The sequence below is a fragment of the Pocillopora verrucosa genome, chromosome 11 (genome assembly GCF_036669915.1).
Source record: "Pocillopora verrucosa isolate sample1 chromosome 11, ASM3666991v2, whole genome shotgun sequence".
Classification (NCBI taxonomy): domain Eukaryota; kingdom Metazoa; phylum Cnidaria; class Anthozoa; order Scleractinia; family Pocilloporidae; genus Pocillopora; species Pocillopora verrucosa.
Genome location: NC_089322.1, coordinates 18,378,313 through 18,392,268, shown reverse-complemented (window position 1 = coordinate 18,392,268; position 13,956 = coordinate 18,378,313). Strand labels below are relative to the sequence as shown.

General features: G+C 38.7%; 2 protein-coding genes and 1 pseudogene across 10 annotated transcripts; 2 read left to right on the top strand and 1 right to left on the bottom strand.

Moving 5' to 3' along the window:
* Nucleotides 1–12: 12 nt before the first annotated feature.
* Nucleotides 13–2,207, bottom strand: LOC131777191 (BTB/POZ domain-containing protein 6-B-like). Its single transcript, XM_059093424.2, has one exon. The coding sequence runs from the start codon at nt 2,165–2,167 to the stop codon at nt 848–850; it is 1,320 nt and encodes a 439-aa protein (XP_058949407.2). The 5' UTR covers nt 2,168–2,207; the 3' UTR covers nt 13–847.
* Nucleotides 2,208–2,322: 115 nt separating this feature from the next.
* Nucleotides 2,323–9,476, top strand: LOC131778405 (uncharacterized). Of its 9 annotated transcripts, XM_066174614.1 has the most exons (10): nt 2,323–2,420; nt 2,508–2,569; nt 3,585–3,698; nt 4,026–4,079; nt 5,217–5,265; nt 5,806–6,040; nt 6,514–7,591; nt 7,767–8,075; nt 8,526–8,889; nt 9,166–9,476. In XM_066174614.1, exons 7-8 carry the CDS (start codon nt 6,918–6,920, stop codon nt 7,837–7,839), a joined length of 747 nt encoding a protein of 248 aa, XP_066030711.1. In that variant the 5' UTR covers nt 2,323–2,420; nt 2,508–2,569; nt 3,585–3,698; nt 4,026–4,079; nt 5,217–5,265; nt 5,806–6,040; nt 6,514–6,917; the 3' UTR covers nt 7,840–8,075; nt 8,526–8,889; nt 9,166–9,476. The 9 variants fall into 9 exon arrangements, with proteins under 9 accessions (XP_066030711.1, XP_066030714.1, XP_066030713.1 ...); XM_066174617.1 differs by lacking the exon at nt 4,026–4,079; XM_066174616.1 differs by lacking the exon at nt 5,217–5,265 and having other exon boundaries at nt 3,997–4,079.
* On the top strand, nt 8,638–13,141 carry LOC136284228 (uncharacterized; annotated as a pseudogene).
* Nucleotides 13,142–13,956: the final 815 nt, after the last annotated feature.

Sequence of the window (13,956 nt, the reverse complement as noted above, 5' to 3'; positions counted from 1 at the left end):
GAGAATGTAGGCTGGGTGAGGCTGTATGTTTGTAAACTATTCCTAATGAGCAGCAAGGTATTGATGAAAAGGGAATATCCCCCTGAATTGTGGACAAGAAGTCTGCACCAGGAGGTCTGAAAAGATTAAGCATCTTTATGGCATATCTGTAACCATTAAATGTTCAGAAGTGATGAACCTGTAACTTCTCCTTCCGATTCCAATATGTTACCTTACAAACTGGTAGGGAGAATAGGCAAGCTTATCAGCAAGAGTTTGTGATGTTACACATTTTGCTTTGTTTTCATATGAAACAAAAGATTCCAAATTGCCGGAATGTGTACAGGTATAGATCACAGAAGACATTTAAGTGTGGTAAGAACATCAGAGACTTAGCAGCACCTCGTGTGCCATCTGTTTTCTTCTTCATTACTACATTTTTAAGTCAGCTGTGATCTATCACTGAACAGAAGCACTGCAACATGAAATCTTTTTGTTAAACATATCATTGGTTGCTCTTTACTCCATTATTACTTTTAGGCAAAGATCTTCCAATAAGAGTTATAGTGCACATAATCCACTCTGACTAGTTATAAATCAGTCTAAAACAGGCATACCTTTCACGGTCAAAGCGATGGATGGAAATATAGAGAAGTTTAGGAAAAAATGTAGATATAGACTTGTTACGACATAGACTATTTACCACCCAGGTGAGTGATAAAAGACAAAAAATGAGCTGGGGACTGGTTTGCTTGTGATTGGATAGGTACAGGAGTGACTCTCCTGTGTCTAAAATCTCAAATCAAGATGATCTTTATGACTAAGTTTCTATTGATGGAGTATGCTCGCTTGACTAAATTGATAAAGATTACGTGGTCTTTAAATGTCTAAAAAGAATTTCTTTAATGCAAATATCCTCAGTTTGGTCGGCTGGGCCAGCAAATTGAAATGTAACTTTCTCAGCAACCAGCTTCTTCTTACTTTGTCTTCCACAACTAAATCGTTCTCCTTTGATCGACGCTTCAAGGATGCAGGGTGTATCGGGATTTACCAAGTGGTATTGCTCAAAGATAATGTGAAAACCATCTTTGCCGTTCGATCTCCATTGGCCCAGGAAACAACCCTCTGAGACAAATTTACCGTTGAGTTTTAGTTTTACTGTATATTTCTTTTCTTGTTTCCCAGTAATGAAAATTCCTCCCAGTAAAATTGGAATATCGACCGAGAAGGAGGTGGATTCAGTAAACTCGTCAGAAACAACGGGCGAACGACTCCAACAGTAGGAATCCTCGAGTCTATTGCAGCATCGCAGACTGAAAAGGTTTAGACACCTTGGAAAGCAAGAAAACTCTCTGGGAATCCGATTTACGCTAAAGTACATAAATATTTCAATGATCTCAGTGTCTGTGAGTATTTTGGTGTCAACAACATTTTCAGCAAATACACTCTGTGGCATAGAAGGGAAACGTATTAGCTTCAAAATTTCTTCCCCAATAATTGTCCTTTTTTCCTTTCCACTAGGAGTTTTTCCTTGTTTTGCACAAATAGTCTCTGCCCAGCGATTCACAGCTTGAAAAACATCCACCTCCTGGACAATAAGAGTATCTCTCTTCAATATTGGAACCAGAAGAGTGTTGCTTTCCAGAATTGCATCTGAGGCAGATTCAAGGACATTCGATGTAAGTTTATCTATAACTTTCCAGCAAACACTATTCAAATGGGGCTCCTCCATTTTTTCTAAAACCGGCAATAAATCCAGCACATTTTTAGCGTTGATATTTTTCTCTAAGAAGCTTCTACAATGGCCAGCTAGCGACGGAATCATGTACTTTTTGGCCAAGTAGAGCACCTGGATAACACAATCTCCTGTCAATTTGACCTCGTCGCAATAGATGAAACGTAAGAACTCATGAAATCCCTCTGAATCGCAGTCAGGGAGATCAATACAATCACAGGGTTCTTTAAGGTCACCGTAGAACATCTTATAGAAAACAGGGCTACTGACAGCCAGGATAAATTTGTGACAAGGGATGTTGAATTTACAAGAAGAACTTTCTTGCCTATCTGCGACAGTGAAGTATACATCGGCCATAAGCAGGTTTCCGTACATGTGCTTGATTCGCTCGCTGACTGTTTTCTTAGTGAGCTGCCATTCACACACATCGTCAGTAGTGCTTACTGTATCCATATTCAAATAGATGTGGAGGGCGAAAAGTGTCCGTAGTTTGAAGCGATATTAATTTTCTAGAGGATCGCATAAGCGGAAGTGAATAACATGAGCAAGCCTGGAACGAGTGGAAAAACTGTCAGCGGATTAGACCCAAAAAGGAAATGCAATTTATGTACAACTAGAGTTCACTACGCCCTCTTACTGGGTTTGTGTCGAAATCCTCCACAACTCAGACGATGGAGAAATCCATAGATGCGCATTTAGATGACATGTAAGCCAGTTGTTTACTTTCTTTTACCTCATAGTATCTTCTTTCTATCACCGTTATGTGTATTTATCCCGTTTGTTATTCTTCTAGAATGTCTGAACATGGCGTCATCGGAGTATTATGTAGCGATCAGCAAGGACTAGCTTTGTCAGGTTCGTGAAGTTTATGTCAAGTTTACAATTCTCTTATAAACTATATTACACCCAGTTCTCTTCTTGCCATTCTTAGCTTCAGCATTCAATACCAAGATAATGTGTTTTTGTATTATTTGAAGGTAATTAGTAATAAATCACTGGTAAATCACATGACATTTATTTTAATAAGCTTTTTGTCATAATTTTTTCTAAACATATATAATGCACTGAGTTTAATAAACATAAATTCTCTACTTGCTTACAGTCGGAGTCGGTTGTTTCGGGGAGGTTGGGAAAATATTTGTTTTTTTCCTGTCAAGTAAGTAAGACCCTTGTGCAGTATAAGAATACTCAGCATTAAATCAAATCAATAACTAAAAATTGTTTATAAGGAAAAACTTTACATCACCAAACTAGCAGGTACAGTGTCAGTTCATCAGTTTGTATAATGTTTCTATTCTCTATTGTAAATCTACATGATTGTTTATTCTTGTTGAGATTTTGTTAGTGTTTTAACCCTTTAACTTCCAGATCAAATTTTTAGTTCTCCTTACTGCCAACCATACAATTCTTATAATGTTAGTTCAAATAATTCAGTATTGGATCAACTAATTATCGCTATATAAATTGATATATTTCTTTATTCTCATCACTTATTTGGTTGATATTGTATTGATATTGTAAGGAGAAATTCTCTCTCGGTCACTCATGGGAGTTAAAGGGTTAAGCTGTCAAGAACTGTCTCAACTGACTTTTGTTGCACCCATTTCCTCACAGCAGGGTGTTGATGAAAAGGGAACATTTCCTTGAATTTTAAGGCAGGTAGTCTGCATCAGGAGGTCTGAAAGAATTAAGCATCTCTATGACATTTCTCAAACCATTTAATGCTCAGAAGTGTTTAACCTGCAACTTCTCCTTCCAATTCCAATAATTTATGTTATCTTACAAACTGATAGGGAGAATATAGAAGCTTCTCAACAGGAGTGTGTGATGTTGTTATAACACCAAATTCCCCTTTTGTTTTTACACTTAGTATGGAGAAATACTAATTGGATCTTGGAACTTAAAAGGATAAGGGGCTGAGGTGGTGGTGGGGGGGGAAGGGTGGAAGACGTTGCCGTGACACCAAACAACTCACTGCAAAAAGGTAAACAAAAGTCAGGTTCTTAAAACTTTCTCGCTCGTTCGTTATCAAAATCCGAAAACATTCTCGAGACGTTTTGACAGGAGGTAAACTAATTTGCATAAGGCGAGGCTGCTAAGTTAACCTGTTACGCAATATAAATGAAAACATTCCGATCAAGGACATGGTGTTTTGTTATCAGTAGTTATCAATTCCCTTTCTTTCAAGGGGGATGGGAGGGTAATGTTTTAGCACTTGGGGACCCCTTCTAGCCTTGAGCTCCATCCCTAGACACTTCTTAGGATACATTTTGTGTCCAAAGGTTTACTTCAGTGTTGAAATATTCACCAGGATGAAGCAGTGGATCTAACCTGTTCACAAACTCACTATCCTCTCTACTGGAAGGTATCACCATATAATATTGTTATTTGGATAAAGGTGAGGGGGGGGGGAGGGTGAGTAGATAGCAAGAAAGCCCTTATCATTGACGCTACGACACAAGCTTTTCCTTCTCAGCGCGGAAATTCCGATTTTGAGTTACAACTTTAATTTTGGTAAGATGTATTTTACTGGGACATAGATACAACATTGTACATAAATTATATGGTCAACTGTTTAAACAGAATCAAGCCCTCGCTTGCAAAAAATATCCATACGTATAGATATATATATAATAATTATATAAATATTACGAGAGGAAAAAACGACGCAACTACATATCCCGACAAGCCTGTTTCGTGAATCGCTTCACTCTTCAGGGGTTTAATTAAACCCCTGAAGAGTGAAGCGATTCACGAAACAGGCTTGTCGGGATATGTAATTGCGTCGTTTTTTCCTCTCGTAATATTTATTCTGCTCTGCTTCAACGTATTGAGCACTGTTCCACGCGAAAATCGACTTGCAGACTTCCTATATATATATATATATATATATATATTGAACTATGCGCCTATTTCTGCTTAAAAAAGGATGACCCACCCCAATGGGATTAGTGAACCTTCCCCCTCCACCTTGCTAAGAGCCCAGAAACTGAAAACCTACCCCTTCTCTGCTCCGTACCTTCCCCCCTCCTCCCCTCCTCCTTTACTTTTTTACCAGTCTCTAAATATACTTAAATGTAAACGAAGTTCGGTCAACATTCACGACATCTTTGTTAAAATTTTCACCTGCCTCCGGTTTCCGTCAGCATCCACAAGGATAAACTTACATCTATCTAGACTCATTAACATTGTGACAGATTCTTGAAATGTTACAGGGATCGAGGGGGGAATTAGGGATCAGAAGCTTAAAAGAGGTGTGATCGTAAATCAATTGACGATTAATTGATCAGGAATCTTAAATTAAAGTTACACTGCGCTTTTTCTCATTGTTTTATTAAAGATCTTCAAATCAGCCATCCCATTTCATATCCGTTGTTGCACGTTTCTTCAGCTTTCAGTTTTCTTGTACAAACCCGATTGTTCATATGGCGCCGACGTACTTCTCAAGGGAAATTACAGAATGGTAGCACCTTTTGTGCGATTCTTGTCTCTTTTTTTTCAGTTGGTGCTGACTAAGAGAATTTTTTTAACAATCACAGCTTCTTATTTAGGTTAGCGATCATTTCCTTTATTCTCATGATCTTAATGACTGATTGAACAGTATTACTGTGAGGAGAAATTACATGCTGGTCACCATTAATTTACAAACCCTGTCTTTCCCATGAGCAGCACATCCAGTATTGTGTTAAAACAACAGAATAGTCTTCACTTGTTCTCTTTACTATACGCGCCCTTACGTGCCCTTCATGAGAGATTAATAAGATGTCTTTTTCATTTTGTGTGTCACCTGTATATGTAAGACTTCAGAGTCAAAGGAAGGCTTTATTGTAATAATTTCAATTTGAATTCTCGATATTTCGTTTTATCTTAATATTTTGGTCTGGTTTTATTCTAAGTCTTTCAAAACGTTCCAATCGTTGGAGTCACAAAATGCTTGTGGCAGATATATGTTTAATCCTTTTTTTTTTTACTATTAGATTACCCTCCTTGTTACAGAATAGTGTTAACTACACCGATATTGTTAATTTTCTGTCTTTCACGTGCAAATTCATAATACATAATGCCTTTCTTTCATCCTTACCCTTATACAGTTGGCTGAGCGTGCAAAATTCCGCATCAAATCCGTGACGCGTCAACCACTGGGAGTTGAAAATCCATATTCATCAGACATTGTAGAATTTTCACCAAACCACGTTGTTTGCCGGTGAGTTAAGACGTGCCGTCTCTCTTGATGAAGACATGAATTTTACGGACTGAGATAAGGAGACACTTGACCTGAAAGGAAAAAGAACCTAGGGAGTCCTACATTATTATTACAGAAGCTAGGTGAGCATTCCTTTGAAAAAAATATTGGCTTTTATTTAAACTTCTTTTGAAAGCGGAGCGACCAGCTGCATCTTAGTTGAACGAGTTAACACGTGGTAGTTGTTTAAATCTGAGCTGCTCGACTCGAAGTTCGATGAATAAGGGTGTCGGCCTTCGTTGGAGCAGAACTTTTGCTTGTAAGAAAGTGTAATAGAAAATCACTACATTAACTGTCTTTTGGTCATACACTAAAATTTAAAATACCTTATTGATGTGACATTGATTGGGGATGTTTTTCATTTGCATATGAACGCGTGCGGCCACATAGATTTTCGAAGATTATAATAATACGAGAATAAATCCTATCCTTTCACTGTAAAATATCCATTTAAAACCCCCAAGATTTCATGTTTTCGTAAACAGGGTTATCTAGAGTTATTATAGAGTCCAGACCGCGAGCAAATTCTGATCGTGTTGCTAATTTATGTTTTCAGGGAGAGAAATGCTGCGAGTTGTGTGGAAAGATAGAGAATCTTACAAGCAAGAGGAGTTTCATAACAAGAGGAGGATATGACAAAGATAAGAACTTTGACATTATTATGTAGCTTTAGCAAAAATGGTGGCTTTCTTAAACTCGTATTATTACGAGACTTTACTATTCACTCTTCTTGAGCGCTTTTCGATCGAAGTTGTAAAAATTGTAAATTGTAAAATACAAAAAGTTCACAAGGACAGCCAATGGCAAATTTGAAAACTTAAGCGTAAACTTTTTATAATAAAGGACAATGTCGACAGGTATTAAAGACATCAGTTCGCGGTAGTTTGTACATCTCTACTAAACGCCCTAAACGCATTACTTTCAACGCTGTGATAATAGAGAATCATTTTATTTCCTTAGATGTCAGCAGGAAAAGAAATCACCAATTCCACCGCAACTGAAAGCCCACATGGAGAATTCAACCTGGGCTTGGCACTACCTCGCACCGACATCCTACTACACACATACAGGGACATCTTCAACGGAGAATTCAACCTGGGCTTCGCACTACCTCGCACCAACATCCTACTACACACATACAGGGACATCTTCAACGGAGAATTCAACCTGGGCTTCGCACTACCTTGCACCGACACTTCCGCCACCTGCAATAAACTGGCCCTTAAAGTGCGATCATCCGAGGGCGCCGAAAGAGAAAAACTTGAAAAAAAACTCGAAAAACATCACAAACTTGCCGAATCTGCATTTACAATGCGTAGAGACGACAGGGCACGCGCGGTGAGGAGCTGGGTTGGAAAGCCCCGTCCAGTTGGCTCTTCAGGAGTAAAACACCGCAGTAAAGATGCCGTAGACATGATAACGTATGATTTTCAACAAAATCTGGAGACCCCAAACTTACAGCATAACGATATGTTTTATAAGAGGCAGCTGTGGACCTACAACTTTGGTATCCACGATTGTGTGTCCAACCAGGGCTATATGTTTATGTGGGACGAGACGACAGCCAAACTTGGGTCAGTGGAGGTGGCAAACTGCCTGTATAATTTCCTCATTGAGTTTAACACTGGAGCGAGGTAAGTTTTAGTTTTTTGTATTTCGGAACAACGGTCGGTTGCATCTTAGCGTAAACCTCGAGCCCTGCATGTTTGATTTTCAAATTCAATTTCGCAAACAAATTCACCTAGTCCCCAGTCATTGTTAGATACAGGTCTCACTATAACACCATATTATTTTATTCTGTCTTTATAGGTCGCTCGTAAGCTACTCTGATGGCTGTTCGGGTCAGAACAGAAACAAGACGATAGTAGCCCTCTACACCTAGCTACACCGCACGGGCGTTTACGAGGTACTTAACCATAAGTACCTCGTGAGGGGCCACACGTTCCTTCAAAATGACAGAGACTTTAGTCGGATCGAGAAGAGAAAGAAAAGCGCAGGGGTGTACTTACCAGAGGACTGGTGTAAAGTCGTCAGACAGGCGAGTACAGTGAAACCGTTCGTGGTACGCGAAATGAGGCAGCCTGACTTCAAAGACCAGAGGTCCTTCTTGGAATCCAGGTACATAGACAATTAATGAGATAGTAATCGACGTGCGTTTCTGGTATGAGGTTACCAGATATGCACCCCCGTTTTATTGCGTCGATATGTATGTTCAAGTTATAGAGCGTTTTAGAGTGGCCTACTGTAAAAAATCCCGGTTATAGCTTGTTTTTGCACCTAAGCCTTATAAAGATAAGGGGGGAGGAGGGGGGGGTGAAAGTTTAAGGGTGCGTTATTCGTGGTGTGCTGCAAGAAAATCATTTCTTAATTCTCCGGATATTTCCACTGAAATTTTTTGAATATATCATCTATTTCCTGGATTTAAAGTAAGCTAAATAAAAATAAGGCACGCAATGCTTGTTTTTAAAACCATGAAGCCGCAATGAACTTTGGAAACCTTGTAGAATAGGACTCATATGGATCTTTTTATATTTCATATGACTTAACCATTATTAATATTCTTGCTAGGTAACAACCGATAGCGAAGGACTGGGATGGGAAGCGCGTCCGAATCCTCGATGCGCATTTGTTAAACTTTGGTTGGGGAGAGGAGAAAGATCCTATCACTGGGCAAACCCAAATGGTCCACCATCCAGACGAAGTTTGGGTAAGGTATGGGTTTTCCACAGATGAACCCTGGAAAAAGGTAAACATCCGGCGCCGCAGACACCAAACAGATGCCAACCAAACACCCGGCCGCCTCTATCCTGCTCGATTGAAGGTGGTCCCAGCCAAACTGGAAGACCTGCAAGAAATAGCTGCCTTCCTCCCTGAGCCCCAGCGCCAGTTTTATTTAACCATGGAGGCCGCGGAACCAGTTTTAAGGTGTTAGGTAATAAATAATAAATAATACCCTTTCAACGTAAAAAAAACGCCAGAAAAACGAGGAAATACACCGAGGAAAAAAAAAGGAAATTGTAAAATACAAAAAGTTCACAAGGACTGCCAATGGCAAATTCGAAAACTTAAGCGTAAACTTTTTATACTAAAGGACAATGTCGACAGGTATTAAAGACATCAGTTCGCGGTAGTTTGTACATCTCTACTAAACGCCCTAAACGCATTACTTTCAACGCTGTGATAATAGAGAATCATTTTATTTCCTTAGATGTCAGCAGGAAAACACAACACCAATTCCACCGAGACTGAAAGCCCATATCCTACTACACACATACAGGGACATCTTCAACGGAGAATTCAACCTGGGCTTCGCACTACCTCGCACCGACACTTGCCCCAGCTGCGATAAACTGGCCCTTAAAGTGCGATCATCCGAGGGCGCAAAAAGAAAAACTTGAAAAAGAACTCGAGGAACATCATAAACTTGCCGAATCTGCATTTACAATGCGTAGAGACGACAAGGCACGCGCGGTGAGGAGCTGGGTTGGAAAGCCCCGTCCAGTTGGCTCTTCAGGAGTAAAACACCTCAGTAAAGATGCCGTAGACATGATAACGTATGATTTTCAACAAAATCTGGAGACCCCAAACCTACAGCATAACGATATGTTTTATAAGAGGCAGCTGTGGACCTACAACTTTGGTATCCACGATTGCATGTCCAACAAGGTAAACAAACTGCCTGAAGCGCAAGAAAACGTGAGTGATAAGTCGCGGCTGGTTTTAGTTTAAATCCGATTGGTCGAGACAGTGGCGCGAAAAACAACGTAATTACTGAATTCTTTCGACATTCGATTAAAAATTGCTCCATCAGTTACTTCTTTTGAGTCATCTTGGATAAGGAAACTTTGCTATGACATTAATTTCTTGGTAAGTGAATAGCTTTTAGCAAGCCACCATTTTTGTAATAGCACGTTGTGGTACAGGTTTTTATGCAGACTTAGAGCGATTGTATAGTGTTTTGGACTGCTATCTTTAAGAATTTACAATCTATATTAGAAATTATCGCCAGTGAGAGGTCATTGACAAAGAAAGCATTATGATGCTGATATGTGCATGGCCGTAAAAGCCTTAAACTAAAGTTCGCGGGGCAGACATCGCACAACATAACAGATTTTAAAGAAAACTTTGATTGTATCCATACTTGTTGAAAAAATGGATTAATTATGTCATTTAACACTTCTCCCAACGTGATTGCATGAATGGTGTAGGGGTCCATATAATGGACTACCATGCGGGTGACCCGGGTTCGGTTCCTGAATATGATAACGTTTTTTGGTTTTTTGTTTTAAATTTTTTCCATTTTGTTTTTTTGTTTTTGTTTCTTTTTTTCTTTTTATAGGGAAAGGTGTAATTAAGTTATTTCATTTAACATCTGAGCCACCCATAACCCAATGCAGTAAACAACTACAAAGAAATGGCGTACACGCAAATGACTTTAATAATTTTGTTTTTAAAAAATTACAAGAAGAAAAAAGACCATTTTAAAAATCCAGTAAGTTTGCCAATTCAAAGCGAAGCCTTTGGATAGCTTCTCGCTTGGTCTGAGCCAAGAAACGCGATATTCTACGATTTTCGTATCGGCGAATCGTGGCCAGATGTATTCCTCGAAAGGTTTGATAAACAAAAACATTGGATGGTACATATAAATTTAAAAATTCTAAAAAAAAAGTCTCTTTCCAGAGGCATGCTGTCGTCCCATGGATATCTCAAGAATTCCGAATGACGCCGCGCAGCCTCCCATCGCGATGGTGGTGATGATAATGTTGGAAATTCATCCAGTTGGTTGAGTAGGGAGACTGGCGGGTCCGCTCTGCAAAATGGGCAGGTGGGCCAAAGGTGTTTCTCCCGTTGACTTTGAAACCATTTGAATAGACAGTCTTGATGTATTCTGTGATTGCAACATAATGTTTTGTCCGCCATCTGACAGCTGTTTGTGCAGATGACGCATTCTTCGTCTTTGGTAACTTAAAGAAAAAGAAAAGAATGGTCAATTAGTGTCACTCCTGTGCGACTATGAAGAAAAGAAAAAAGGTTCGAATGTGTCATATAAAAAACTTACCGCGTGGTGTTTCGACGTCGGTCATGTCTTTCACTTTCTACTAATGGTTGACTACCTTAACAGCTGACAACACACTGAAAAAATTGCTACATACGTGAAAGACATGGCATCGCATTGACGCCTTTTAGACTTGCAGACTCAATCGTCCAATAAAATACCATTTTTCTAGCAGCCATAGCAGAGAGTAGAGATGACGACGCCTGACCAATTTCCCGACTAGCTCAGCATCGCTGGTTGCGATGCTTTTAAAACTATTGTTTTTTATTTCATCAAACACCTTTCCAGCAAGCTCTCTTAAGGTGAGTTTTACAAGAAGCAAGTATGCCCTCTGCTGTAAACGCTTCTCTCTTAATTTTGTTGTCTTTATTACTGCGTTATTGCCGATCTCTCCTAAAGCGAGATGGAAACTTCGTTTTTAGTTCTATTAGGGTTGTTGTCAGCACATTTGAGATTTCTTGAAATTCTTCTTGTGGTGCCCTGATTCGTTTTTTAGCTTCATGAAAATATATGAACTTGTCAATTGCAAAGTGTTTTGGTCTTCTCTGTAAAGGAATTCTCGCTCGCTGTCGATGAATAATAACAAAGCTGCTACGAAAATCCAGGTGTCATCTACAGTGGCCAAGCAGGACTCACACTTGACAAAGTCATCGTTTCTCTTGCAACCATCCACGCCTTCCGCCTAATTTTGTAGTATTTTGACCTACTCCTTACTTCTTGTTTCTCAGAATATCTTTTTGCTTATCTGACAGATCTTTTATTTCGTGTTTCACTGCCTCCATGGGCGTGTGAATGAGTTGTGATAACAAAGAAACACTTTGGTTTCTTATTAATTTCCTTTATTCCAAAAATCATTAACGTACATGGCTCAGCGTAAAATCTAGTACGACCACTGTGAAAACAAATTAGTTTAATCGGTTGACTAAAAAAGAATATGTTTTTTAGACTTTTTTTTCATTATTTTCAATTTCTAAAATACTTTTATAAGAAGTGGTCGTTCAAGCGGTTAAGAAATAAACCCAACTACTAAAAGGAATTATTTTAGACTTAAGATAAGCTTACAGTTAATTCAAATGCTTCGCCGATCCAAAAACTTATTAAACTTGACTAAAAATGTTAATAAACTGGAATAAAATGATGAAGAAGGAAACCTCTTTAACAGTTGAAAAAGAAACAAATGGACATGAAAACTAACAACAGCGCCTGCATTACACCAGGTTTAATGCCAGCGGCTGCACTGATGTCTAACACGCCATAGCACTGATCATTTCCGATCGCCCCAGGGTCCCGATTGTTTGCGCAGAAAGGATTGTAGTCATCAAGCCACAAGTCCTGCACCCTCTCGCTCTTACAGCGTTTCTCCTTGGAAGCCATGAGGCACTCCCTAGCGTTGGCCAATGTACTTTCATGGAGTACTATTGTGCTGCTCGAAAATGCGTCACATTTTTCTATAAAGGACTACAAAAGGACCCCAAAGGAGACTGTTTGTAAGTTCATTAAACTTTGAGGTGTTTTGTACGACGGGTCATCCAACTGTAACGCAATACTGCGGTATCTGTCAAGTCCCCTGTTCTGATCATGGATTATAATAGACTCACACCTAAAAAATGGTTTATCTTGTTTTCGTTCCAGTGCTAAGTTCAACCAAATGAAAGGCTGTGTGCTGAGAAGAAAAAATCAAATCCACGAGTGATCTAAAATTTTGATGACAACTTCATATTTTTTTCCGGACTATCCCAAGCTTGCTATCGTGCTTTTTCGATTAGAATTGTATGCATCTCGTGAAAAAAAAAATTGAATTCCAAAATTTTGGGTCAAGTGATATAAAGAATTTTAAAAGAGAAACTGGCGTCAATGTTTCAACTTTTTTACACGAGATGGCGTAAGATACTTTTTGGCGGAAAATTTTAAAAGGAAGCCATGTTAAATGTTTGCCGAAAAAGGTTGTCAGGGGAAACTTTGTGCAAATTGTTCCAAATTTTCCCGCCAAAAGTCTTAGTATATACACGAATTTTCTTGACACCTTTTTATCAACTTATTGAAAATTACTTTTGTAATTGAAGAGAATATTATTAACTAAATATTAAATCAAACACGTGTGGCTTATTGAGTGTATTTTGAAAGACAATAAAACATTACACAAAACCGCTTAGTATGTATATTTCATTGACTTGCCTATTAGTGGATAGTAATGATACAAGAAAACAGCGAATAAATTATTAAGTTTATTGACAATATCGAATTTTCCTGGAAAAAAAAAATTGGCGCATGCGTATTTTAGGCGCCGTATTTTTTCTAAGTTTTTTGGCGGGAAAATTCGCCACGTTTAAACAGATGTTACTTACAGATTGAATAATTTGAAAAAAATGGCGCATGTGTATTAAGGGCGCCAGTATTTTTTCTAAGCCCTTACCATAAGTAAAGCCGACTTTTAAACCCCAAACAACAATTGCTTACGTTTGTCCTCCAGTCCTCGATTTTGGCAAATTAACCTTCATTTGTTTTTTATTTCTGATTAAATCCTATCTTTCACTTGCTCCAAAGGCTGTCCTCTTTGATTTGTAATTGAAGTGTCAGAAATATTCACCAGTCAACCTGTAAGAAGATAAAAATAAACCATCGATAAACATAAGATCTAAAATGCGTCACCCGAAGAAACACTAAAGTTACACTTGATTTGGTACTGTTACCCGAGTGGTCGGAAGAAAACATCAAACTTGCAGGATTCTTTGGGAGGCACTCCCACACAAAGTTTTATTTTCAACGATCTCGGTTACAAAACTCCATCGGAAAAATATAAAATACATAAGGAAGAAGAAACAAACAATTTGAATCGATTAATCAGACGAAGTTCTAAAGCAGAGTTTAAATGACAATTTTTTTCAACACTGGTCTAAGATTTAACGGTGAGAAGGATACATTTTGTACCCACATCCCGAGTGG

Coding starts and splice junctions, on each gene's coding strand:
- LOC131777191 (XM_059093424.2), bottom strand. CDS start 2,167: ATGGATACAGTAAGCACTACTGACGATGTGTGTGAATGGCAGCTCACT.
- LOC131778405 (XM_066174621.1), top strand. CDS start 6,918: ATGTCAGCAGGAAAAGAAATCACCAATTCCACCGCAACTGAAAGCCCA. Junction 7,592..7,766: donor GAGTTTAACACTGGAGCGAG/GTAAGTTTTAGT, acceptor CTGTCTTTATAG/GTCGCTCGTAAGCTACTCTG.